The sequence below is a fragment of the Jatropha curcas genome, chromosome 7 (assembly GCF_041381405.1).
Source record: "Jatropha curcas cultivar XTBG-Jc1 chromosome 7, XTBG_Jcur_1.0, whole genome shotgun sequence".
In the NCBI taxonomy this organism is placed as follows: Eukaryota; Viridiplantae; Streptophyta; class Magnoliopsida; order Malpighiales; family Euphorbiaceae; genus Jatropha; species Jatropha curcas.
In genome coordinates, this window is record NC_143157.1 from 25,893,818 (window position 1) to 25,918,964 (window position 25,147).

The window sequence follows — 25,147 nt, forward strand, 5'->3', positions numbered from 1 at the left end:
GCAGCTGAAATGCTTTCTGTGCTGCAAAAGTAAGGAAAAAATAACCTCTGCCGTCAATTAGCAGAAGAACTGGTCTTGACCACATCATCCTCTCTTGCTGCAGTAGCATAATAGAAATATGCAGCAGTTGTTGACCTCCTGTTGATCTAAAGTTGTCAAAAAAGTACAATCTATAAAAATGTTATGTAGAATTACAGATTGCTTGCAAATAAATAGAATCTCGAAACTCAATACAAACAAGAGAGTTCTTAGAAATAGAAACAAGTATATACATATTTTGATGATATCTTGAAACGAGTAAAATGCAGAATGAGATAGACCTGAGACTCATGGAGCGCTTACCAATCAAATGCTATTGGGACTGGCGTTGCCGCTTCAAAATGGGACAACTCGTAATGATCAATTCAAACTTGCATAACGTGCGGAGGTTGCTTAATTTCCCAATGTTTTTACAGTCAAAGGCAAGCCTTTGCATCTGTCCACAATTTTTCTACCGATTTTATATCAGTATGCTATTATTTATATCAGTATAATAACATGTTTTTAATGATATCAAGGGAAATTAAAAGTCAAATACAATAATGTCACAAAGATCATCTAAAAATAAAATGTAGCAAAGATAGATTTATTTTCTTGCAACCATCCATTTTGTTAAAAATTGATCAGAAATTGGAATTGTCAAATGCAATTAAAAGGACCAACTAATCAACCCCAGAAAACTTGAACAATAGCTAGAGCTCTCCAGATCCTGCACTTGGTCGTGAGACTTGGAAAGGGCAGAAGGATTTTAAATATAGTTATTGTTCGGCCTAAAAAGAGATTAGCCTTCCACCAAACTGTTAATATCGAGGGAGGAGGATACCCACCATAAGAAAACAAAAAAAGGACCAACTTATGAAATTTATTTTTGTATATATTTATAGAAAAACTCATCAAGTAGCATACACTAATTGGCAAAGTAATTCTGTTGTAGAAAACAAAATGCTAATCATAGCCATTATCTGTTAATCACGACATTATAGTACATAAAATATAAATCTATTTTCTTGGCTGTAGCAGAAAAAAATTCTTAAAGCGTTTGAGCCCGAGCCCAAACCTTTTCAAGCTCTGCACTAAAACTTGTCAATTGCTCTATTTTCTCCTTCAGGCGAGCTAGTATAACAGCAGATGCAGATTTAGGATTTTCTTGCCAAATTTCCAATATATGAAGCCCACTTTCACCATATAAATGTTCAACACATCTAAAGAAGTGAGTTCTTGACATTCCTCCAACTTCTGTTTCTTTAGTGCCTTTACACAATTCCTCTGCAAATTTAGCAGCAGAATTTAACCAAATCATTAGCATATCCAATTCATGCCTATCATCTTCGCACATGATCTTGATTTCTTGATCTTGATCTCTCCCCCTTTTCCATGACTGATATTCTGTGCATGAACCCACAGATACCCAGTTATCATTCAAAATTTCTGCTGCATTTTCTTTTCTTTGATTAGCATTACAATTATACCCTTCTGGAGCAACTCCATAACTTGGAGTAATCTTTTTACTTTTCTTTTCCCCCTTATTCAAAAGCCCATAAAAATTCTCGCAGTTCTTCATAAAAACCCTAAAATCTTCCATTAGTTCCGGATTGCTAGATTCACCTATAATATTAGCAACTGCGATTTTAAAATTACCCTTTTGAATCTTTCCGCTGCTGTAACAAGAAAAGCATTTCAAGAATTCCATATAATTCTCAAGCGATAATTTCTTCTCAACTTTCCTAAAAAAGCCGATTCCTTGTTTTTGAATCTTTTGCTTGTTATAAGACTCCATTGACATGAAAGCAAAGAACTGGTCTAGCAAATCTTGATGGTCTACTAACAGTGCAACAACCTCATCGTAGACATGATTTGATCCCGCATACCTCTCTTTTTGGTATGAATTCAAAATCTTCACGAGAGATTTGAAAATAGACTCATTCCTAAGCATTACCCTGTTTACAAAATCTACAGCTTCTTCATAGCTATTGTGGTTCTCCGTTGTTCCGTCTCTGCATCTCTTCATCTTTCTTTTAGTTTGGAAGAAGAGAAGTGGAGTGGATCGAGTTGTTTATGCAGATATATATGGATATGGTAATTCAAAGCCGTCTCATATAAAGAAACTAGTAACTTCCAATAGGTTTCAAGAAGGAAAAGGAAACCTCATGCGTCAAGGAAAATTAGAAATACCGAGTGAAAGTCTACTTAAATCGCCAATTTTATGATTTAAACGAAATCTTTTAGCGGCTACTGGAATTCTTTCAGCTTAGAGAGTTAGAACGGGAATATTTTACTCTAAGTGGGCCATATTCCGGCCCAAGTTTCCATTTAAAGCTCAGAGTTTTAAATTGCTGCGATACCGGCCCAAGTAAATAAGTGGACCATGTTCGGGCCTAAGTTTTCATTTAAAGCTCAGAGTTTTCGGCTGCTGCGATACCGGCCCAAGTAAAAAAGTGGACTTACAAAATAAGAAGTATATACGTAAGACAATATTATATTTCTACTAATATTGAAATTAAAATTGAAATTGAAATTGCTATAATTTAAAATAAATAGAAAAGAAAATTAACCCATCTCTTGAGAGAAAAAAAAAATTAAAATAATGTCTTATTTAGGATCTGCTAATTTAGCAATATTACTAATCTTATTTAGGGTGTTGAATGTTCAGAAAAAAAAAAATAATAGATCCTAAATAAGATTAATTTTCTAAATGACTCTCCTTTGAAATTTTAACACATAAGCATTTCCTTGGGTTCTGATTTGTACATTTATTATATTTGAATTACACTAATCTCAAAATAATAAAAAAATTAAATTATACTTATTTATCAAACAGTCAAACTAATATTTTCACATTATCTCACCCATGATTATTTAAAAATGATAAGTAAATATTAAGTATTACTTTTAAAAAATTTTATAATATTTTTTGTTTACATAATATATTCAAATAGAAAATAACATATGAAAAAATAATTATACTCTTTGTAATTACTAATATACAAATTTTTTTACTAAACAATTAATATTTTTTTAAAATTTATCAATTAGGTAATATTAAAGTTCGGTTTAGTTTAACCGTTCATAATATCCAATTATAATATTAGTAACAGAGAAAGATTTACTTGCATGGTGTATGTATCCAGTGCATACATTCAATCAATTATAAATAATTTTTTATTAAATTAATATATTTTTTTATCACATATTTAAAAATAAATAAAATAGTAATAATTTTTTTTAAAAATTCTCTTTGGTGTAGGTAGGAAAAATCCTATTTTAATTACCATACAACCAACTATGAGTTATTGCGGAGTATAAACCGAACCGCCCAAAAAAACAAGTTATAGTTAACACAGTTGATCTCAAAACAAGAATCTTGCAGTGACAACAACAGAATAAAACAACAATCCAAAAATCTTACATATGAGTCCATGCGTTGCTCATACATGTCAACGAGAAGCGCCACCCTTTGCCTCTCAACGAGCAAATAAACAAATAAAACCCAATCTTTCCTTCCATATTTGCGTTCTCTTTCTCTTTCTCTTTCTTACATCATCGGCCCGTTATATATATTCTTCAATGGATCTCGCCCTTCATGACAATTTATTTTCCACCTTTTTTTTTTCTCTTATTTTCATGTTCACCAGATTTTTCATGCAAATAGAGATAAACCCACAAATACAATTCAATGGGGTTGATGTTAATCGCAATCGGCTTTTGTTTTCTTATAAGTTCAAGTTCTGTTCTTGGTGATATATTAACAACTCTTCAAGGACCCTTTAAGCCGGTAACAATCCCTCTTGACAAAAGCTGTCGGGGGAATGCTGTGGATTTGCCTGATACAGACCCTAGAGTACAAAGAAAGGCTCTAGGTTTTGAGCCCGAGCAAATTTCTGTTTCTCTCTCTGCAACCCATGATTCTGTTTGGATATCTTGGATCACAGGTCTGTTATCAATTCGTTATCTTCTTTATTTATTTATTTATTTATTTATTTTCACTTTGGTGCTCTGGCTTGATCTTATTTAATATGATAAGATAAGATTTTGAATGTCTATGTGAGTTTAACTAGCTTCCTTTCTGGGTTCTTAGAAGAAAATTGTTTTTTTTTTTTTTTTTTTTGGCAGTTATTTGAGTTCAAGAAGTTTAAGTCATTGAGATGGTTTTTTTATTGTTCCATTCACTAAATTTCGTTTTCTTTATTTGTGAAGTCAACTATTGAAATGAAGGTGGTCCAAATGATTGAATTTTTGTGTATCAGTGATAAATAACCTCTGCTCCCACACAAAGTTGGTAACTCGGTATGCATTAATTGCAATAGTTTTTTCTGCACTAATGTATGAATTAACTTGTGCATGAAATTAATTCTGGGTTGCTCCAAATTTACAAAGTTTTCTAAGGAACTTGCTGTTACATTTAATGTATTAATACATTTTTTGATACATTTAGTTATTCTGTGCTGGGCTGTTAATTGGTGTTGTATGGATTAAATTTTCAGGTCAATATCAAATTGGTAACAACATAGAACCATTAAATCCAAAAACTGTAGCTAGTGTTGTTCGATATGGAAGGTCAAGAATTCGTTTAAATCATGAAGCTACTGGTCATTCCCTTGTTTACAGTCAATTGTATCCTTTTGAAGGTCTACAAAACTACACTTCTGGTATAATACACCATGTTCGTCTTAGAGGTATAATCACCGCATATTTTATCACAGTACTATTCTCCTCTCTTTATTATTTGCATTATCTCTATTGGCTTCTAATCAAGATAGAGAATTTATATGATATTGAGCAGTTAAATTTCCAAATCATGTGTGCCCCATTTGTCTATCTACATAGGCTCGGACTTATGCCATTGTTATATCATTCTTCAGGTTTGAAACCTAACACGCAATACTATTATCAATGTGGGGATCCTTCAACAGCAGCGGTGAGCAATATTTTTCACTTTAGGACTATGCCAGCTTCAGGTCCCAAGAGCTACCCCAGCAGAATAGCAATAGTGGGAGACTTAGGCCTCACATACAATACAACTTCAACAGTTGAGCATATGGTTAGCAACCATCCTGATCTTATTTTATTGGTTGGAGATGTTACTTATGCTAACTTGTATCTCACCAACGGAACTGGGGCTGATTGCTATTCCTGTTCATTTTCACAAACTCCGATTCATGAGACCTATCAGCCTCGATGGGACTACTGGGGAAGGTAAGAAAGCAACTTCTCAGACATTCATTTCTTCTATTATTAATTGTGGGTTTAGATGGATTAGAGAAAATGGTCAGTGTTAGCGGATTCTGACTCATAATTACCATGCGATATTTGTTGTCAGATACATGCAGCCTGTAATATCTAAAGTTCCAATTATGGTGGTAGAAGGGAACCATGAAATAGAACAACAGGCTGAAAATCAAACATTTGTTGCTTATGGTTCTCGATTTGCATTCCCATCTAAAGAGAGTGGATCGCCCTCCACATTCTACTATTCATTTAATGCAGGGGGAATACATTTCATAATGCTGGGTGCCTATATTTCCTACAACAAATCAGGTAAAATATCAGTCCAAACCATTTCCAGATATTTACCTGTTATTTGGACAAATCTTTGTGGAGTGACTTGCATTTCTCTATTTAAGAACAGTAAGAGGACAAATCCTTTGTTTGATAGATACAGTAAACTGAGATGGTCCAGTTTTTCTGCAGCGGATCAATACAAGTGGTTGGAGAGAGATTTAGCCAATGTTGACAGAGAAGTGACTCCATGGTTGGTGGCCACATGGCACCCTCCATGGTACAGCACCTACAAATCACATTACAGAGAAGCAGAGTGTATGAGAGTATCAATGGAGGAATTGCTGTATAAGTATGGCGTTGACCTGATTTTCAATGGACATGTAAGCGTCAAATTCTGCCTGAAAGTGATTTGTTTTTGTCAGCAGCTCTTTTATAAATTTCAGTAAAGAATGTCTTTCCTCAACTGAATTTCTCTTGGTACCATCAAACCATTGATGGTTTAGAGCAAAAAAAATATACTGCATTTGCTGATACATAGGAAAGGAATAAAATTTTTCTTTTGTACCAGAGGAGGATGGAATTGATCCCTTTCCAATGATCAACAGGTACATGCCTATGAGAGGTCTAACCGGGTCTATAACTACACTTTGGATCCTTGCGGGCCCGTTTATATCACAGTTGGTGATGGTGGAAATAGAGAGAAGATGGCAATCACACATACTGATGAACCTGGTAACTGTCCTGATCCATCCACCACAGCAGATGAATACATGGGTGGCTTCTGTGCTTTCAATTTTACATCAGGCCCAGCAGCAGGAAAATTCTGTTGGGACCGGCAACCTGATTATAGTGCATACAGAGAAAGTAGCTTCGGTCATGGGATTTTGGAGGTAAGTCTCTGTGTTAGTGTAATCATGTTGTCTAAAAACTCATAAATACTACATTTGTTTCTCTTGTTACTTGCTGAGACAGTGAGCTGGGAAATGAAAACTTTTGAACATACCTTTTTGATAATTTCTTTCAGTACTGCTGTTGAAGAATGCAAGCTAATGATGAGATTCCACATTGCAGGTCAAGAATGAGACTCATGCTCTATGGACTTGGCACCGAAATCAGGACTTATACAGTACTGCTGGAGACCAGATTTACATAGTAAGAGAGCCTGAGAGGTGCCCTGTTGAACCAAAGGTAATTAAGCTCTGGAGAATAGAAAATTAAGCAAATTAACAAAAATACATGGTTTTCCTATTGACCACAGTTTATTCTTTATTGAACTGTATACCTAAGATGTAAACCGATAATAACTGAATATCTCATAAGATGTATTCTAGCATTTTTATCCAATGCGGATTAGTTTTCACCACTATATCATTTTTTCAAAAATGGAATACTGTTGTAGTAGTGTCTCAATGACTAAGACAAGTGAATTAGCATGGTTGCAACAAGTTTGAGTGAGATTTTTTCTGATAGTTACAAGTTGAACGCATAATCTTCTTCTCATACTTGCAGAATAATGTTCTGTTCTTAACACACAAGGGGTTATGATTTTCTTGGGCGCAAGTTTTCACATCAAACCTATGAAAGTAACTCTTTTAAAACTCTTCTTGTCCTGCCTTCAGTAGAAGGTCTTTCCATGAATTCTGATGTCAGATCGAGGAGCACAAAAAGAACAATGAAGATTGAGAAGATTGGACTGTACATTTCGGTTCTCGAACGATAAGTTTGATATATTATAAAGATGAATCAAAGCCATACATTTGATATATTATAAAGATTGGGGACCCTGACATTCTCCTTTTGGCAACTTGCTAAGCTGAAAAATTGACTGGTGTGAAAAAGAAAGAAAAAGAAAAACAATGCCATATAATTTACCATCTCATCAAATAAGAATGAAAACTAATAATGAAAACTAATTAATAATGAAAACTAATTTACCATTAAATAAGAATAAATTATTAATAATTTAGTTCCCATCATTAAGCCAGTAGCCTCCATAGCTTGGTAAGTAAAAGCCTGTAATAAAAAGTAACTATCATGCAATCAGGCTTTCGTTTGTTTCCGCTAACCAAAAATAATTTTTTGAAAATATAATTTTCTAATATTTGATATTTGGGGTGTTAAAAAAGAAAAACTTTCAATGGAATGGAAAATTAAGTCATCCACGTTTCGAGAGAAGAAAATATTTATCGGGTATTTTTTTTAATTTATTAATTATTGATAGCCGCCGCCCGTTTTTTATAGCCATTTACAATTTATCATTTTTATGTAATTTTTCTCATTTTTAGAATAAAAATTTACAGTCTTATAATAAAAATTTTACATGTTTTTAATTAACTTTTAAAATTATAATTAAATAACAGAAAATGAATTATTCGAAATTTAAAAAAAATATATTTTCGTTTTCTGTCTTTTAGCCTTTGTAGTCACTTGGTCCAAGTCCCAACAATCCAACATCAATATTTTAATTTCATAATCTTGGAGAAAACAATTTATCACTTAAAAAAATTATATATCTTTAGACTATTTTTCATTTTACATTGAAAGAAAGAAAATATTAATATTTTTCAAAGAGAAAAAATAAAATGTTAATATACTGTATGGCTAGGGCTAATGTTCTGGATAAAAAATTTACAAGTTTAAACGGTGATCCAGGTCCAGAATCTGTAATCGTCACTTGTTCAGCCTGTCACATTCTCACTGGTAACATGTGAAAACAACAAAAATGCACATTCAGATTTCTCTCAGCAACCTAAGAACCCGTGAACTTCATTTGGTCAATGATGATAAATTCCCTCTTTCAAGAAGATAGGCTTTTCTTTTTTCCATTTGTTTTTTATTTTCCATTTTAAAAGAAAATATTTTTTTTTCTTTTTATTTAGTTATATTTAGTGCATATTCTCATCAATTAATATGTTACTATTAATTAACCTTTTAAAATAATTAATTAATTAAAATGTGGGATATTATTATTCTTAAATTAGGAAATAAAAATTAAGTAAAATTTATGATTCAGCAGTACTAATTACATTTTGCTTGAAACTCAAATTAGACATATTTTTAGGGGAGAATGATTAAATTGGCTAAGACCTTTTCTACATATATTTTCTTCCCAACCTTTTTTTTTGCTATAGCTAGTGACTTTAAATTCAGTTCTTTGCTTGTTTCAAGCAAAACCCAAGAAATGGATATGGTCTCAATTTTCAGAATTTTTCTTTTTTCCTCGTTTGTATGCATTTCAGACATTGTTCATGGTGATTTTCCTACTACTCTTGAAGGACCTTTCAAGCCTGTAACTGTCCCTCTTGATAACAAGACCTACCATGGAAATGCCATAGACTTACCAGACACTTACCCTCAGCTTCAAAAGAATGTCGAAGGTTTTGAGCCTCAACAAATTTCTGTCTCTCTCTCTTCAACTTATGATTCTGTTTGGATCTCTTGGGTAACAGGTCTCTTTACTGGCTACTGTTATTATTATTATTGTATTTGCTTTTAATTATCGTGAGTTTCTCTTGTCTTTTCTACAAAAAATTGACCATCACAGGATAATGGTGCATAAAAATTGAATCTTGATGTCAAAGTTTGAATTTTTGTGTTAAATATGAAAAGAGGATATTTGGTATGAAAATTAGTGGGTTTTGTGCTCTTAAGAACTTAACTGTAGAAGCATGCAGTTAAGTAACAGATTAAATATTTAAAAATTTTTTTGTTTCAAATTTAAGGTGGAAATTTGAGGTCTTTTAAGGCCAGTGGCATAGAATTATTAGTATTAAAGATTGAATGGTGAAACTTGTAACTTACTAACAAATTTGCTGGCTTTGTATTGTTTTTAATTCTTTTAATCTGATGAGGATGTTACTTAACTTGAATTACAGGGGATTTCCAAATTGGTTATAACATAATACAGTTAGATCCTGAATCTGTTTCTAGTGTTGTCGTATATGGAATCTCAGGATTGCCTCTTGATTATCAGGCAACTGGCTATTCACTTGTTTATAATCAGCTTTATCCTTTTGAAGATGTTCAAAACTATACTTCTGGCATTATACACCATGTTCGCCTCACAGGTAGTTCTCACTTTCATTCTGTTCAAGAACTTTGCTTGCTATGGTTATAAGGTGTTTACTTAATTTCTTTGGATCAATATTTGAACTCCTGATATCATCATTTTCTGAACACAGCGAATATTTTAGTTTCTTTTGCTTTTAGTTCTAATTGAATTGTTCACTAGATTATTGTTCTAAGAGTCTGTTTGGCATGAAGGTTAAAATAGATGTTTCGAAAAAATTACAATTTTGGAGTATTGTTTAGCAGTTTTCAACATCTTAAAAGCAAACTTTTATAAATTCCATTCAATATTTTCAAGATAGTGCTCTTTCTCAATAAAAATAAAACAGTAATGCCAAACAGACTTTTAGATTTAGGGAGCAAACAACCATCCGAAACGCCTAAAAGTTTTTGCAATCACACTGTATAATGTGTTTTTGCAGGACTAGAACCTGATACACTATATCAATATCAATGTGGAGATCCTTATATAGGAGAAATGAGTGATGTGTTCTATTTTAAAACTATGCCAGTCTCCAGTCCCACAACTTATCCCAGCAGAATAGCAGTGGTGGGAGACTTAGGTCTCACTTACAATACAAGTACAACACTCAGCTACTTGCTCAGTAACCATCCTGAACTTGTTATTTTGGTTGGGGGTATAAGTTATGCTGATATGTATCTCGCCAATGGTACCAGTTCTGATTGTTATTCTTGCTCATTTCCACAAACTCCTATCCATGAATCGTACCAGCCGCGTTGGGATTATTGGGGAAGGTCAAACTACTAATTCTAATAATATTCAAAGCTCAAAAATCAAATATAGCAAGTTCATACAGAATTGAGCCTGTAATATTACTTAATTTTCCATTTCGTCAAAACGCCCATCAGTGCAGTAGTTTCATCTTTCCTTATTACATTTTTAAAAATTATATTCTGATAAAAATTTATAATGGTTTTGTAGCTAATGCAATTCTGCATATTGGCAGCAGGTTTATGCAGCCCCTTCTAGCTAATGTTCCCACAATGGTGATAGGAGGGAAACATGAAATCGAACAACAGGCTGAAGATCAGATATTTGTTGCTTATAGTTATCGATTTGCTTTCCCATCTGAAGAAAGTGGCTCATCATCAACACTGTACTACTCTTTCAATGCTGGGGGTATACATTTTGTGATACTCAGTCCTTACGTTTCCTATGATCAAACATGTAAATTCATCAATTTGTCCTTTTTTACCCCATATTATGCTGTGAATGTATCCAGCCTAATTATATGGACTTCTTAATGCAGCCGATCAATTCAACTGGTTGGTAGAAGACCTGTATAATGTTGATAGAGAAGTGACTCCCTGGTTGGTGGCCGCTTGGTACCCTCCTTGGTACAGCACCTTCAAGGCACATTATAGAGAAGCAGAATGTATGAAACAGGAAATGGAGGATTTGCTGTATGAACATGGTGTTGACATAGTCTTCAATGCGCATGTAAGATTACTTCTCGAAAAACAACAATATTTAAGCATTTCTAAGTAAATGAGATGCAGGTGCATTATTTCATACCAAACTAATCTGTAGGTTCATGCATATGAGAGGTTGAACCGAGTGTACAATTTCAAGTTGGATCCGTGTGGTCCAGTTTACATTACGGTGGGTGATGGTGGTAGTAGGGAGGACATGGCAATTAGCCATGCTGATGATCCTGGTAATTGTCCCGAGCCATACGCTACGGCAGACGAAGATATTGGTGGCTTCTGTGCATTCAATTTTACATCAGGTCCTGCTGCAAATAAGTTTTGCTGGGATCAGCAGCCTGAGTATAGTGCATATAGAGAAAGCAGCTTTGGTCATGGAATACTAGAGGTCCTTTCTCTCTCTCTCTCTCTCTCTGTTGGTTTACTTTTGCTTTTAGTATTTTCTAGATCAAAAATCAGAACGCCAACTGATAGGCTGCTTGCGCCTGCATTTTTTACATTACAGGTGAAAAATGAGACTCATGCTTTGTGGAGTTGGCACCGGAACCAAAATTTCTACGGAATTGCTGGGGATATCATCTACATAGTAAGGGAACCTGAGAAGTGCCTAGTTAACAAAAGATAATCAGTCGTATAGACAAAACTTACAATTGCCCCTCCCTCGTACTCTTAACTTGTCATCAGTTGCAATATAAGTGCATCTAATTTAGAAATTCAAAGTACCATATACTAGAGATTAGATTTTTCTTTTTTGACATTAGGATGCCTTATGGATGAGAGCTCTCATACATTAGCAATAATAGTAAAGTTACAAGAATCAGGTAGAACAATTGAGTTTAATTTGTGGACCTACAAAGATTAACTACCGAAAATTCCTCGCTAACTACATGATAGCGTGTAAGTCTCTCTATACCAGCTTAGTTTGAAGCTTGCCAAGAATAGTTTTCTCATTAAAGAACCAAAGAGATGAAAGATCTGAAGCTACACCAGGAAGCTATATGGTAGCAACAATGACAGCTCCAACTTCCTAACAAAACTGTGTATAAGCCTCTTCCTCAAGATGAGAGCATTGTTACTCTGGCTTAAAGGACTGGCGCTTCAATCAAAAGGTAAGCGAGAGAACAAGGAAAATAGAAATAGGCATTATAACTTTGGCTGCCATTAGACCAGTTGAAGCTTTAGAATTATCAGTCGGTAGAGATGGAGTCATTCCAGGATTCAGTCCGACAGTACCACCGCCGTTTACAGGTGAAGTGGTCATTGGTGGTGTTGGTGTATTCGGGTTGTTTGTAGATGTTGATGTTGGAGTAGTAGCGCCCCCTCCAGCAGTGCTAGAGATTTCAATTATTGCAAGTATCATCAGCAGATTTCTTGAATTGCATAATATTTGTTTAGAAAAGATTACAGAAAAGATCTTAGACAATACTTCCATGCATTCTTTGATTCAAGAGTATTTAATTAGCCTAAACTGAACATATAAAAGCAGTTGAACATTGAACATCTTAATAATATATGTCAGAAGATCCTAAATATGAACATTGACCATGTGAAGACAAAAGATAATTTTTTATTCATTGGAACCCAGTAACATGAGTTGTTGAAGTATTATATAATCCAACATTCATGAAGCACAATCTAGAAAACCAGTAAGATACAAGACAAGATGTTTAATATTTTAAAGACAAATATATCTGTAACCATAAATGTGTTTGAAATTCCTATCCAGCTTATGAGATCTTAATTCCTTTGGAAGAACAGAACGAAACTTTTTGTTGTGGTTAAACCACTAAACAAACCCTTCACGGATTCTTGTTCGTTTTTCTAAAATGCAAAGCGTGTTGAGCATCTAAAAAAGACCTATAAGCATCTTTGCCAACCGTTGCCACTTCCAGCAGTGCATGCCTGTGGGGAAAAAGCTAAGGCAAAGTTTTGCATTTCAAGGTGGTTTGGAGGAAAACCAGCTTCAGTATCTGGATTCCTATCAAGACCATGTTTCTAGATGCACTTTATACTACCCTTAAAGACATATATAGTACTAAGAAGCACCCTTACAGCTCACATTTAACCTTGATTAAGGGGCGATCTGTTAGTCCACAAGAAGACCAGCAAATGCATTGCCTTGGACCCCTTAAAAAGTGAAAGTGAAACAATCTAATTTCTCAACAAATCCTCTTTCCCCATAACAAGTTTTACCATTTCCAATGTGTCCATCACAATGGAGACAATAGTGTAATGACCAATGAGTAATCTCACCATAAAAATTCCAAAGTATAAAGAGGACGGAAACACTAAGCACTTTATTGTAGGGATCTCAAGATAAACCTATAAAATTATGAACAACTTTTCAAATAATGGCTCCATAGATAGTATAAGAATGATAACACTTCCACATTCAAACCAACTTCTGGAAAATTTTATAAAAAAGAAAAAAGAAAACCCCAGCAATACCAACACTAATTACAGTGATTAAGGATCTATAGGTGGTCTTAACTCAAAGAATAATGCTTTCTAATTGAAAATATAGATCAACCCACAAAAAGCATCTTCTACTTATTTTCAGATCACAAGAAAAAAAAAACAGTAAAAAGATTTTCAAATTAACGCGAAGTCTTTTTCTAAGAGTAATTAACTTTAAAAGTATGGGCAAAAGGTAAAAACTTTGGTCTGACAATTACATGAACAACAGTGAATAGAATGGACCCTACCCTACCAGCCCCACACTCTTCTGTGTACAAAAGAAAGCTGCAAAGCAGTCATATACCATAATATCAGAGTCAGACTGAAGGCAAAAATTTGCATAGATATGTCTGATACCCACCAAAAGAAGTCACAGACTCACTGTGCCTCTATTCATTTAATCATCCTACCTAGAGGATCCTGTCCGTCGGATGATCTTTGAACCTAAGCTCAACAAATGGTTAATGAGGAGACCAATGTATTGAAAAGAGAAAACACATTGTGATAGGACAAGCAAATTGAAACTAGTGCCCACTATAAAATGAACCGTTGGATCTCTAATTGAGAAATCAAAATAACCCTGTGCAAAAAGACACGTGTAATACATCCACAACATACAACTTGCTAAAGAGAGAGATGGGGATTAAGAAAGCTAATTACAGTAATTAAGGATAAATGCAACACACAAAGGACCTATTAATTACTTCGAGATGAAGTAACTATTTTATTCTAATCAACTTGTATCTTAAAAGGCTGAAGAACCCAGAACCATCCACTTGTGTCACATTAGAGAACACGAAAAGCAAAGAAAGATTGATCAAAATCTTCAGGAACATACCTTAAAGAAGATGGATACACACAAGATCCATAACCTACACCAAAGAACAAACCCCATAAACAAAAGTGGCTCATAAGTTAAAGAAATGCCTAAAGAATAAAGAAAAAAGGAAAAAGATAGCAACTTGGGTCAGTTCTTGCAATAGTGGCAGTGCCAGAGAAATCACAGGAGCCAGGAGCCATGCTCTTGCGCTGAAAGTAGCTGTTGAAGGCATAGGAAGCATGAGCTTGGATGGTGTTGGGGAGAAAGCAAAGGCCATTGGACTGTAAAGGACTGCAGTCAGCTCCAGTACTACATGCATAGTCTAAAGCTGTTTGCAAAGCTTGGTTGCTAGCATCACTTCTTGCCACACACCAGTTTCCTTCTGCTAATGGCAGAGTAGTGATATTGCCAAGGGTGATGACGATGATAAAGAAGATAGATATAAGCTGGGCTAAGAATGTTGCCATGGAAAAAGAGAGTTGGGAGGGTGTTATAGGGAGCGAGTTAATTGGTGTATGTGTGCGTTATGGGTTTATTTGGTAAAGCGAGAGAGAGAGAGAGAGAGAGAGAATAGGCTTCTTTATTTATTTCTTTCTTGCTTTTTCTTTTTGTTGGGTATTTATAAATGCAAATGCTACGGGAGAGCGGACCAGAATGAGAATTGTGTCCTTTTTCTTTATTTTTTTGTTCTCCAAAAAAGTAAATTGTTGATTGAAGCCATGATATCATTTGCATTAAAGATCCTAATACATAGGAGCAAAAAATTTGATCGTCGCCTGAGAGATTCGAACTCTCGCGGGGAAACCCCATGTACTTAGCAGGCACACGCCTTAACCACTCGGCCAAAGCGACTGTTGTTATCAGAGCTTTCATTTAGTATAACATGTATAATCAAATTGAACAAGGATTTGAAAATTAGCTGCCCGGTTTTATAATTAATTGTTACTTTTCCTGTCTGATGGTGTATTCATTGAACGTATATCCCAGCAAATGCCACATTAAATCAGAGAAATTCTTGTATGAATCCAATATACGAGGTAGAACAGACATGAGTTCCATACAAGTATTCATGGTAGACTGAATTTGACTTGGAATTTCACTTGTTTTTGACACAAGGCCAGAAGAAGCAAACGAGTGAAACTGCATAAAGAGTATTTTGGAACTTCATAATCATGGAGGACAAGGATTGTGCGGTGGTGACTGCTTAGCATTTTAACAAAGCTTGCAAGATTGCAAGCTTCGCACTATGACAGTGTCTCATCATCAATAGAAAACATATCTTTCAAGAGCCAATTTTCCTTAAAAAAATGGCACATGAAGAAGGGCAAAAAAGAGCAAGAATGAATTTTTCTCATGAAATAATTTCACAATTTACATATCCGTATTGATTACACGTCAAAAAATGGGTATCAAATACATGATAATTGATGTACACTCATCTTTCTTTTTTTTTTTTTTTTTTAACTTGTCTCTCTCTTTCTCTCTCCTCTTTGGGGTTGCTAGTTGACCCCAGACTATCTCAAAGAAGAATCATATGTATTGGAAAAGTATTGAAATATCAGATTTTCTCATAGAATAAGATGTATGCCTCACAGCGAAGAACTTCTTCCAAGGAAACCTCTCGTACATAGGCATCGCTGGCATGATACCATACAGAATCACCATTTTCATTCTCTTCCTTGCCTTTGCTTCTCACACCTCCTCTTACATAAGCAACATAGTGACCTCCTATCATTGTTCCCAAATGCTCTACTACTCCAACCAGACGGTACATATATTTCTCTCTGTCCACACACCTGCAAATTCTCAAAAATATAGCACACTGTAATTAATTACAAACTATCACAGAGTGTAAAGTAAGTACATAATCCATCAATTAAAATAGCAAGCCGGAAACTATATCGGAAGATCATTGCTCTGACTGTATTAGTTGATTATAATTGCAACCATCAAAATTATGTTTAAATCATTCCTCAAAAAATGAGAATCAGAAAAGAGGATAAGTTGAAAGAATGTACAGCTATAATTGGAAAGCAAAGAATCATGATATATGATGATATTTGGCTTCTTCCACTTGGAATATTTAGGAAAAGTCAGGTTGTAGAAATTCAAATGCATATAGCCAGGTGCTATAATATGCATAACCTCTTTTAATATTGAATGAATACTCAAAAATTTTTAATACTTTTGACATGGAATTAGACATGCAAGACAAAATTGGTGCCTCTTTTCTTTTCTTTTCTTTTTTTTTTCTCTTTTTCCCCTCTTGCATATAAACTAGGAGACATATTTTTTGGTAATAAAAGGAAAGAGATAACAAAAGAGAAAGAAAAATCACAAACTTAAGTCTGCACAAATTTATAGCCTCCTTTATATAGCACATAAGATCTAAGATGTTGACTCATAGAAAGTGATAGTTAAAAGCATATTAAGTATTATCCCTACAGCTATGAGAAAAGAGCTTTCACATAAGTTCTATCTTTATTAAAGACATAGACTAATCTGTCCCTTGATAGTATATACATTAATCTTTACAACCAATAGTATATAGAAACTGCACATATTTGGACACATGTCATCTTAACCAAATACAAAAACTGCTTGTCATATGAGTTTATTAGCATCTGTTAAATATTAAGCGATCTACTGTGTAATCAGTAATTAATTCAAAAAGGGTGCCTACATAATGCAATTCATGCATATACACATACACAAAAAACATAAACAAGCAGCTAATGCAAGACCAATCGTTTTGATGCACATAATTTGTTCCAAAAGTTCAACAACAGACACTAACAAGCAAGTCAGTATCCCGCAACAGCAACCAAAAAAAAAAAAAAAAAAGGAAAGAAAGAAAAGAAAGAAAAAGAAAAACCTCCATGAAAATCTATCCAACAACTTCCAGCCAACAATCAACCACAAAAGATATTGAGCATTCAGCCATGTCTATGACTCTAAACTCTGTCAAACAAAACCAAATTATTGAAAACCAAATTGCAACAGAAACTCCTTAGAGGCCTGGTAAGGCTTAATAATAGCAACTTCTGGCTGCCCTTGGAACTCTCTATCTCTCTCTTTCTGGGAGAGTGACAGGGGGGAATTCCTAGGAATTCTTAGAACATCAGTGGAGGAACCCTGACAAAAATGTGTCACAACAACACAACCCCAAACAAGAAAAGAACAAAAGGTATCCTTGATCTAGTAACTATGACATCATAGATCCTTAGCAGAAAGTCCCAACACTGCCATTCCATTTTCATAACAAGGGTGGATGTAGTTAAGCTTCTATCTAGTCATGTTTTATGTCATCAAAGAGATGAAATACAGGAGTTTTGAAAATGTACCTGGGATCCAAATAAGGCCTCAGATCAAGTATCTCTCCGAAATTGACGTGGCCATTCAATTTACTTAAACGACCACGTGCATCTTGGCTGAACCTCTTTAGGTGAATAGTCAAAACAGGTGGGGCTTTATCGACAAGGACTCTTTTAGTTGCATCCCTCTTCACTTTCACTTTCTTGGAAGTTCTCTCCTTGTCTTCATCTTCTTCTGCATCACAGTTTCCAGATAATTGGGAATCATCCAGCTGATCTTTAGCAGTTGTATACCCTGTGCTACTTGGCTCATCAACAGTGGAAGAATCAACAGCAGAACTGATACTTTCTTGACTGCATGATTCATAGAGAGTAGAAGAACGGGATTGCTCTGCATGAGCAACAGTCATGTCACCCTTCTGTTCACTTTGAGAAACACTCAGTTTTAGCTCATCCGTTTGACTAGTTTCAGCTTTTATGCAATTTTGACTAGAACAGACAATCTTTCCATTATTCAAGCTTTCACCTGTAAAGTTGAGAATGTTAGCAGTATTCATATCTCCATTTTGAAGGTTTCTGACTTCAGTAGAATGTAAGTTGTCCTTGTCTAAATTTGGCAGATGGCTATGGAATCGAGTCTCACCTCCATTTATCATAGTTTCTAACGCAGTTTTAGATTGCTTCTTCTTGGTTTCCAACCTTCGGCGCGGCAGGGTTTTTGAACAGTTCTCACATTCCCAAGCATTGTCATTAGAAAGAAGCTCTGGCTTTATAAAATGAGCCAAACAACTCTCAATAGACACGGGAGAATCGCTATTATCAACTTCATCTGGATCAGAGTCACTGCTATTTCCTGCTGTAAAACCAGTTCTTGCAGTTTCATTGTCTAAGGATGGCCCTGCAACAGGTCCTGAAGAAACCTCGGGCTCATTGAATAAATCACCAAAGCCGTCAAAATCTGCTTCATCCTGTCCACCCACAACAGAAGAGGAGGGCCCAGCTTCTCCTCTTATTATCTCCCCATTAGTAAAACTCTCTTCTTTGCATGGAAGCAACAGCACTTCAGAGCTTGTAACCTGTAATGGAACCTCCTCTTCCCAAGGATTCACAGAAGAAGAGTCCAGTTTTGGAGTTGGCTCCCCGTCAACAGAAAATACATGACTACTCTCCATTAAGCCATCATTTGGAATCATATTCTTAGAATACTGACTTGTTGAAACATCATTCTTTTGTGAAGTTAAATAAGGGTCATCAGCTATAGTTTCTTGTCCAAGATAATCCATCCATGTGAAGTTGTCAAATGAAGCTGCTGTTTGCTCCACTTTAGCCTCAACAACTTGGTCATTGTCAGCATCTGGAGCAGTTGAGATTTTCTGTGAGACCAAACTACCTTTATCATCCATACTAGTTAAGCAAACAGAATTTGATCCTGCAGCATCACCTGAAGAAGCCACCGCTTTTTCTGCCTGAGCTACCATCGACAGTGTTTGGCATGGAGACTCCTTGCTAGCTGTGGGGTTTGAAATGCTTTGTGCTGGCACGGAATCTATATCTTTGTTAGCTTTTCCTCGAATCTTCCCCCCTCGCTTTGGCGGCAGCTTTGTTTTCTTTGGTCTAGCAACTAGTTGGGCCCTTTTAGTTGGAGGTTTCTTGGTTGGAACTGGGAGGGAAAGATCTAAAAATGGCTCATAGACAGTTGAGGAGTGGCCGCATTCAATACATGATACAGTACTAGAAATTCGGCCACCAAACAGAGCATCTACAAATGTAGAACCATGTTTCAAAGAAATTCCATCTTCCTTTGAAGCATTTATCTGTTTTCTCACACCCAACTCTTCAGAAGACAGACCATCAAGTAAACAGCGCAGCAACTCATGACTATCTTGCTGCTGGTATCCCCTAAACTGAGGAGCTTTTGAACATATACACCCAAAAAAAGATCTTGGATTGATCACACTTTTTAAACCCGTCTCTGGTTTTGTTTCAGCAAAGAGCTTTTTCAAAGCAATGGTAAGAGGCCCAAATGATGCATCTTGATCAAAGAAGAAATCCCTCAACTTGTCCATAGATAGTAAATTCTGCATAACCGAATTAAAGAAGCAAGTGTTCCCAAGATTAACCAAACCTCTTACAATGTAACCACCTCTTCCCTCCAAGCTGTTTGATACAGTGCCTTCTGCTTTGATTTCACTAGCAACACTGCCACCTCCAAACCAAACATCCTCAACATCCACTGATGACCTTTCTGATGATCTTGTCTTCATCAATTTTACAACATCCAATAGTGCATCTTTTTTTTCACCACTTTCTTCCATTGTCTCGACTGGAATTAGGGTATTACACAGGAAGCACCAACGAAGATGAGGGTTTTCCCATTGCATTACCAAGGGATGACGGGTTTGTCTATTATGTCGAAGTGCATGACTTTGCGGGCTTGTTGGCAAGCCGACCCCTCCACAAGCATAATGTCCACACTCTAAACAAACCCAAATGGCTTTTGACTCCGATTTTGGATCAGCTGAGCCTTTCTTCTTGCCATGTTTACCCTTTCCTTTTGCTCCTCTCCTATCAGCCACACCTTCCCTACAGTCCTCACACCTTAAAGGATTTGAAGACCCAAATTTCTCAGACAGATTATTCAAATTAAAACCCTTGTCAAGGTGGGCACATGATTTTCTCTCTTTCAATGCTGCAACTCCTTCATCACTGATATTATCTCCAGGATTGCTTTGTAGAGGTGCAATTTTAGGGGAATGGGGAGTAATCCGCTTCTCCTTCTGCAAAGAGCGGCTCTTTTTCTTAACCCTTTTCCCCATTGGTCCCTAAAAGATCCATAAACAAACCATTGAACACTAACAAAACAAAACCACCAATAAAAGCAAATGCCACAAACAATCAACAAGAAATCAACCAACATATCCACCAATTAGAACTAAATACATATACCAAACTTATGTGCTGGAGAGAGAGAGAAACCGAAAAAGTGATTGTAAGCAAGCTAATCAGCCTAGTACTACATAGACAAAACCAATAGTCAGAGCAAGTAACCAAATAGTCAGATAGTCGATGAGAAACATAAACAACATAATCATTAACCAACAATCCAAAATCTAATAAATAAACCCCTTGAATGTCCTGTGAACATACAAGGATATGAAAATAACTAAAAGAACATTTATGGGCAACTAAGAAGATAGCAAAAATTATGCAAAAAATAGAATTTTTTTTTTTTTTTTTTTTTTTGAACTTCTGCATAGGACCCAAATAATTATGTGGGATTCAAAAGTGCAGACGAGTGATTCAAAGCAAATCTAGTAAAAAAAGCAAAAGCGGATATCAAACATCAACATCAAGCAACCATATTTTAAGGAACAAAAAGGAACAGTGACTCAAAACATATCAGAATATTGAATAGAAGATTTTACCTCTAAATCTGGAGGAAGAAGAGGAATAGATATTTAGTGGTTAAAAATCCAAGTATTACATCAAGATTGAGGGATTTAGAAGGAGATTAGGATCCAACAAAGCAGTGTTAGAGGAACAGACGGCGAAAGAAGAGACAGACAGTTGCTTGAAGCTTTTAAAGGGGCTTTGGTTTTCGGCCTCCCTCAGGTCCTCCACACTGTAACTCAGGGACAAGATGGGTCGCAGAGTGGAAGCGCAGGTAAAAAAACGGCGGTAACTGGTAAAACAAAGATAGGGTTTATGGAACGGAGGGGTAAAATTTTATATCTCGATTCAATTCATTTGGTGAATTATTATTAGTTTTTGAAGTTTCGTTGGAACAATTTCATGGCTCGATTTTTTTTTACCATAAATGATAAACCCAATAATTTTTAACTATTCTTCATTAAAATATACACAATATTTTCAATAACTAAAAAATTAGTCATTAATTTATTTTAATTTTGTCTAAAATTTTAATTTAAACAAAATTTTAAAATAAAAAATATTTTCTAATATTTTAACCTTGTGACATAATAAAGAAATTCTTTTATTGCGGACCAATAAAAACATTAATTTTTGATTAAAAAATAATTTTTTTTATTTTAGTAATAAAATATATTTAAATAAAAACTATTTATATATTTTAAATCAATATTTTGATTGTTTAAAATGATAAATAAATTTTCTTTTTTCAAATGAGTACCCAAAAAGACATATACCAAGATATAATCTAGTAATAGATATATAAACAATCTGACAAGTGATAAATGTCTAATCATAAATCATCATGTGATATTTATATATATATATATTATATAATATCTATCGTTTTTAAATAATTAAAAAAATAATGGACTTTAAAATATTAATTAAAAATTATTAATAATTTTTTTCATATTAATATAATTTTAAAATAATGTAAATACAAATGAAGTTGGTTGTTATTAAAGTTTTATGATATAATAGAAATATTAAATATAAATTAGCTTTACAAAGCAGTTTAACCAAACCACCCTTCCCTTTACTTATTAATTGCAATTCATCAGGTTTTATTTTATTTTATTTTATTGTTTTTAGTTTTTCTCAGTTGAGATAGGATCGGAGCACCTTTATTTGACTAAGGTAAGTTTGGTTTTTACTCCTCATGTCTTAAAAGAAGAAATCCTCTTTGAATGTCCGAAAAAAATTCTAAAATTATCCATGAATTTATTTGCGAAATATAATTTACTCATAATTTTTTTTTTTAGACTTAAAAAGTTAATAAAATCTGTCAATTAGAAAATGCATTTGGTCTAACTTTTCACTTGCTAATAGTAAGTGAATGATATGGGTTTTTTTTTTTTGATAAAATATAATTAGATTTTTAAATTGTGTTTAAATTAACACTTAAATTCCTATACACTTATTCTAATAAAAAAATAAATTCAATTGATCTTCTAATTGAAAATTCAAGTTTACAAATCAAATTCAAAAGACAAATTAAATATTATGATCAAATTTAGAAAGTAAATCAAATATTATTCCTAACAATCAAATATGGAAGGTGTCCTTAAACTTACTTGAAAAGAGATTTAAATCTTTCCTAAATAAAAAAAAGAAAAGAAATTTAAATCTCAATCCAAATACAAATCGGTTCAAAAACACCATTAACCAAAAATAAAATAAAAACAAAACAAAAAAAAGGTAAAACGGCTACCAAGGTTCATTGAAATTGAGTAATTAGGACTTTTTCTTTTTCTATCAAAAGTTTCGAATTCGAGCCTTGGTACGAAAATTGCTGCGTTCTACGTTGAGAGAGTCATCTCTTATATAAGCCCTGTAATTACTTGAATGGAACACTGTAGTCGCAACTCAGTGAATTTTCAAATACCGGTAGTATAAATTAAAAAAAAAGGGATAAAATGTCTAAATTAATAAGAATAAATTATATTCACTATAAAAAAAATCTATATACGGATGATTTGACAACATTAACGATGTTGACAAGGTTATCATATTAAAAATGGAATGTTAAATAGAGATCCACACTACTTAGACAACTGTGGCATTAAATTTTAGGAGCGTTCATAATACTAATTTTTGTCAAATACATAAATATATTCACGAAAATTTAAATTACATATTTTAAATTCAAATTTAATTTCGGAAATATAAATTGAATCAATAATTTAATTTGTAAAATTTCACAAATCAAATCAAATCACTAATTCTTCAAAATAATAATTTTGTATTGATTAGTTCGATTTTAGCAATTTTTGGAGGTGTATGAACACCCCATTAAATATACAAATCTTACAATTTTGATTTTTTTTCCTTTAATATTTCTAGAATTCATTACCAAGAGATAGAATGGAAAAAGACAGCAAAAGAAAACTCAAACCTTACATTTATAACCAGGATTGTGAAATGGGATTTTGACACGTTGCATTCAAGAAGAGAAAACTTCTACTAACCGTCCCTATAAATAACATGGAATGCCCTAACAATCCATTATTATAATTAAGATTAGTGCTAATAAATCTTATTAGAGCTCATTTATCACTATGGCTAAGTTTTCATTTCTTCCCTGTGCCTTCCTCTTCCTCCTCTTCTCTATGGCCTTTTTCATTGACATCTCATGTGTTAGTATATACGAACTTACTCTTTTTTTTTTTTTAATTAATATTAATTCATTAAATTTGTGAAAATTCTTGTAGTCGAGAGATCTCAAGATCGAGACCTTTTCCTTAAACATAGTTTTCCTAATTGACATGCTTTCTTTCTCTTTATATTAGTAAATGGACAAAAAATATATATGTAATTTAATTTGCAAGTTAATCACGGTTAATTTGAAAAATTAGAGTCAAGTAGAGTGTTTAATTAAGTATGCTTTCTTTATAATTAAAATGATTATGTAAAATAACATATTTAAAATTTGATTAAATGGTATTTCTACAGGCTGGTAAGGAGGGATCGCTGCGTCCTGAAGGTAATTTTCTTCATTATTCTCTCTTATTTTTATATATATATATTTTTTCCTTTCTTACCCCTATTTGGATTAAATGAATTCTATAAAATTTATTTATAAATAAAAAAAATAAAGAATTAAATTCACTAATTTTTTTATTAAATTTGTTCAGAATGTCCAAAAGCATGTGACTACAGGTGCTCCGCGACTCAACACAGGGGAAATTGTATAGATGATTGCAACAAGTGCTGTGCAAAATGTTTGTGTGTTCCTTCAGGCACATATGGTCACAAGGAAGAGTGCCCTTGCTATAACAATTGGAAGACCAAGGAGGGTGGCCCTAAGTGCCCTTAAAAATTAATTTAATAATGTTTTTACTGTTTTAATTAACTTCCTTGTCTTTTGGCTATTTAGGTGGCCAAAATCTTGAAGTTAATACTCCCAACTTTTCCTAATAAATCAATTATTATTTCAATTGAATGAGAATCCCATTTGTCATTAACTATATCTTAATATAAATAAAATTAATATATCAATTTTTTAACTTTTCAATAAAATTTTATTTAATCCAATATTTAATTAATTTCAAGAACAATTTAATATGTATCATTCAATTGTTATGGATATTAACACGAGGACATATTAAGAAAAAATGAAATAAAAATTAAATTATATTTTAGCTATATTAATGAAATTGTTTTAGTCCATACAAGTCAAACCATAACACAAATTATGAGATGGAGAGAGTATTATATTTCATTGAATTGTAATATACTAAATTGGATATTCACTTGTAAGAAAACTCATCAAGCATTGACGATCCATTCTTAATAAATTATTAATTATAATTTCAACAAATTGATCTATTTCAAAATAGAAGTCGTTTAAGATTTTTTCATGGTGATTAAGCATTGACCGATCCTTTGTAAATGTAATATATTAAATTGAGTTAAAATATTTAGATTACCAATAAAAGATGTTATATGCAAATTATATTGCAAAATAAAACGAAAAATGTAATATATGTTTCCTATAATACAAGAAGTTAACTAAAAAATATATATATTTTTGACAATTTATTTTGTTTATTCTTCTGACTAATGGTGT

At 33.6% G+C, this 25,147-nt stretch overlaps 6 protein-coding genes and 1 non-coding gene across 12 annotated transcripts; 3 read left to right on the forward strand and 4 right to left on the reverse strand.

Moving 5' to 3' along the window:
* Positions 1 to 892: 892 nt before the first annotated feature.
* LOC105633167 (paired amphipathic helix protein Sin3-like 1) lies at positions 893 to 2,252 on the reverse strand. Its single transcript, XM_012215736.4, has one exon. It carries the CDS (start codon positions 2,045 to 2,047, stop codon positions 1,070 to 1,072), a length of 978 nt encoding a protein of 325 aa, XP_012071126.1. The 5' UTR covers positions 2,048 to 2,252; the 3' UTR covers positions 893 to 1,069.
* Positions 2,253 to 3,405: 1,153 nt separating this feature from the next.
* On the forward strand, positions 3,406 to 7,278 carry LOC105633169 (purple acid phosphatase 15). Of its 2 annotated transcripts, XM_012215737.4 has the most exons (8): positions 3,407 to 3,968; positions 4,521 to 4,712; positions 4,899 to 5,232; positions 5,357 to 5,574; positions 5,728 to 5,918; positions 6,144 to 6,428; positions 6,610 to 6,726; positions 7,048 to 7,277. In XM_012215737.4, the coding sequence occupies exons 1-8, from the start codon at positions 3,713 to 3,715 to the stop codon at positions 7,081 to 7,083; spliced, it is 1,629 nt and encodes a 542-aa protein (XP_012071127.2). In that variant the 5' UTR covers positions 3,407 to 3,712; the 3' UTR covers positions 7,084 to 7,277. The 2 variants fall into 2 exon arrangements, with proteins under 2 accessions (XP_020534459.1, XP_012071127.2); XM_020678800.3 differs by lacking the exon at positions 4,521 to 4,712 and having other exon boundaries at positions 3,406 to 3,968; positions 7,048 to 7,278.
* Positions 7,279 to 8,580: 1,302 nt separating this feature from the next.
* Positions 8,581 to 12,439, forward strand: LOC105633171 (purple acid phosphatase 15). 3 transcript variants are annotated; one of them, XM_037636668.2, is made up of 7 exons: positions 8,581 to 8,987; positions 9,414 to 9,605; positions 10,029 to 10,362; positions 10,575 to 10,795; positions 10,878 to 11,068; positions 11,159 to 11,443; positions 11,561 to 11,768. In XM_037636668.2, the coding sequence occupies exons 1-7, from the start codon at positions 8,606 to 8,608 to the stop codon at positions 11,678 to 11,680; spliced, it is 1,725 nt and encodes a 574-aa protein (XP_037492596.1). In that variant the 5' UTR covers positions 8,581 to 8,605; the 3' UTR covers positions 11,681 to 11,768. The 3 variants fall into 3 exon arrangements, with proteins under 3 accessions (XP_037492596.1, XP_037492597.1, XP_012071129.1); XM_037636669.2 differs by having other exon boundaries at positions 10,575 to 10,747; XM_012215739.4 differs by having other exon boundaries at positions 8,582 to 8,987; positions 10,578 to 10,795; positions 11,561 to 12,439.
* On the reverse strand, positions 11,823 to 14,937 carry LOC105633170 (Carbohydrate-binding X8 domain superfamily protein). The gene is made up of 3 exons (XM_012215738.4): positions 14,475 to 14,937; positions 14,351 to 14,384; positions 11,823 to 12,386 (listed from the first exon to the last, which is right to left on the reverse strand). The coding sequence occupies exons 1-3, from the start codon at positions 14,797 to 14,799 to the stop codon at positions 12,158 to 12,160; spliced, it is 588 nt and encodes a 195-aa protein (XP_012071128.1). The 5' UTR covers positions 14,800 to 14,937; the 3' UTR covers positions 11,823 to 12,157.
* A 165-nt stretch (positions 14,938 to 15,102) lies between these two features.
* On the reverse strand, positions 15,103 to 15,184 carry TRNAS-GCU (transfer RNA serine (anticodon GCU)). Its single transcript has one exon. It is a non-coding gene; the product is annotated as a tRNA-Ser (tRNA).
* Positions 15,185 to 15,655: 471 nt separating this feature from the next.
* UBP2 (ubiquitin-specific protease 2) lies at positions 15,656 to 21,296 on the reverse strand. Of its 3 annotated transcripts, XM_089724168.1 has the most exons (4): positions 21,072 to 21,294; positions 18,290 to 20,468; positions 17,677 to 18,172; positions 15,656 to 16,128 (listed from the first exon to the last, which is right to left on the reverse strand). In XM_089724168.1, the coding sequence occupies exons 2-4, from the start codon at positions 20,460 to 20,462 to the stop codon at positions 15,891 to 15,893; spliced, it is 2,907 nt and encodes a 968-aa protein (XP_089580294.1). In that variant the 5' UTR covers positions 20,463 to 20,468; positions 21,072 to 21,294; the 3' UTR covers positions 15,656 to 15,890. The 3 variants fall into 3 exon arrangements, with proteins under 3 accessions (XP_089580294.1, XP_012071132.1, XP_089580293.1); XM_012215742.4 differs by having other exon boundaries at positions 17,677 to 20,468; positions 21,072 to 21,296; XM_089724167.1 differs by lacking the exon at positions 21,072 to 21,294 and having other exon boundaries at positions 17,677 to 20,498.
* Positions 21,297 to 23,607: 2,311 nt separating this feature from the next.
* On the forward strand, positions 23,608 to 24,520 carry LOC105633173 (gibberellin-regulated protein 12). Its single transcript, XM_012215745.4, has 3 exons — positions 23,608 to 23,714; positions 24,031 to 24,061; positions 24,213 to 24,520. The coding sequence occupies exons 1-3, from the start codon at positions 23,637 to 23,639 to the stop codon at positions 24,392 to 24,394; spliced, it is 291 nt and encodes a 96-aa protein (XP_012071135.1). The 5' UTR covers positions 23,608 to 23,636; the 3' UTR covers positions 24,395 to 24,520.
* The last annotated feature ends 627 nt before the right edge of the window (positions 24,521 to 25,147 follow it).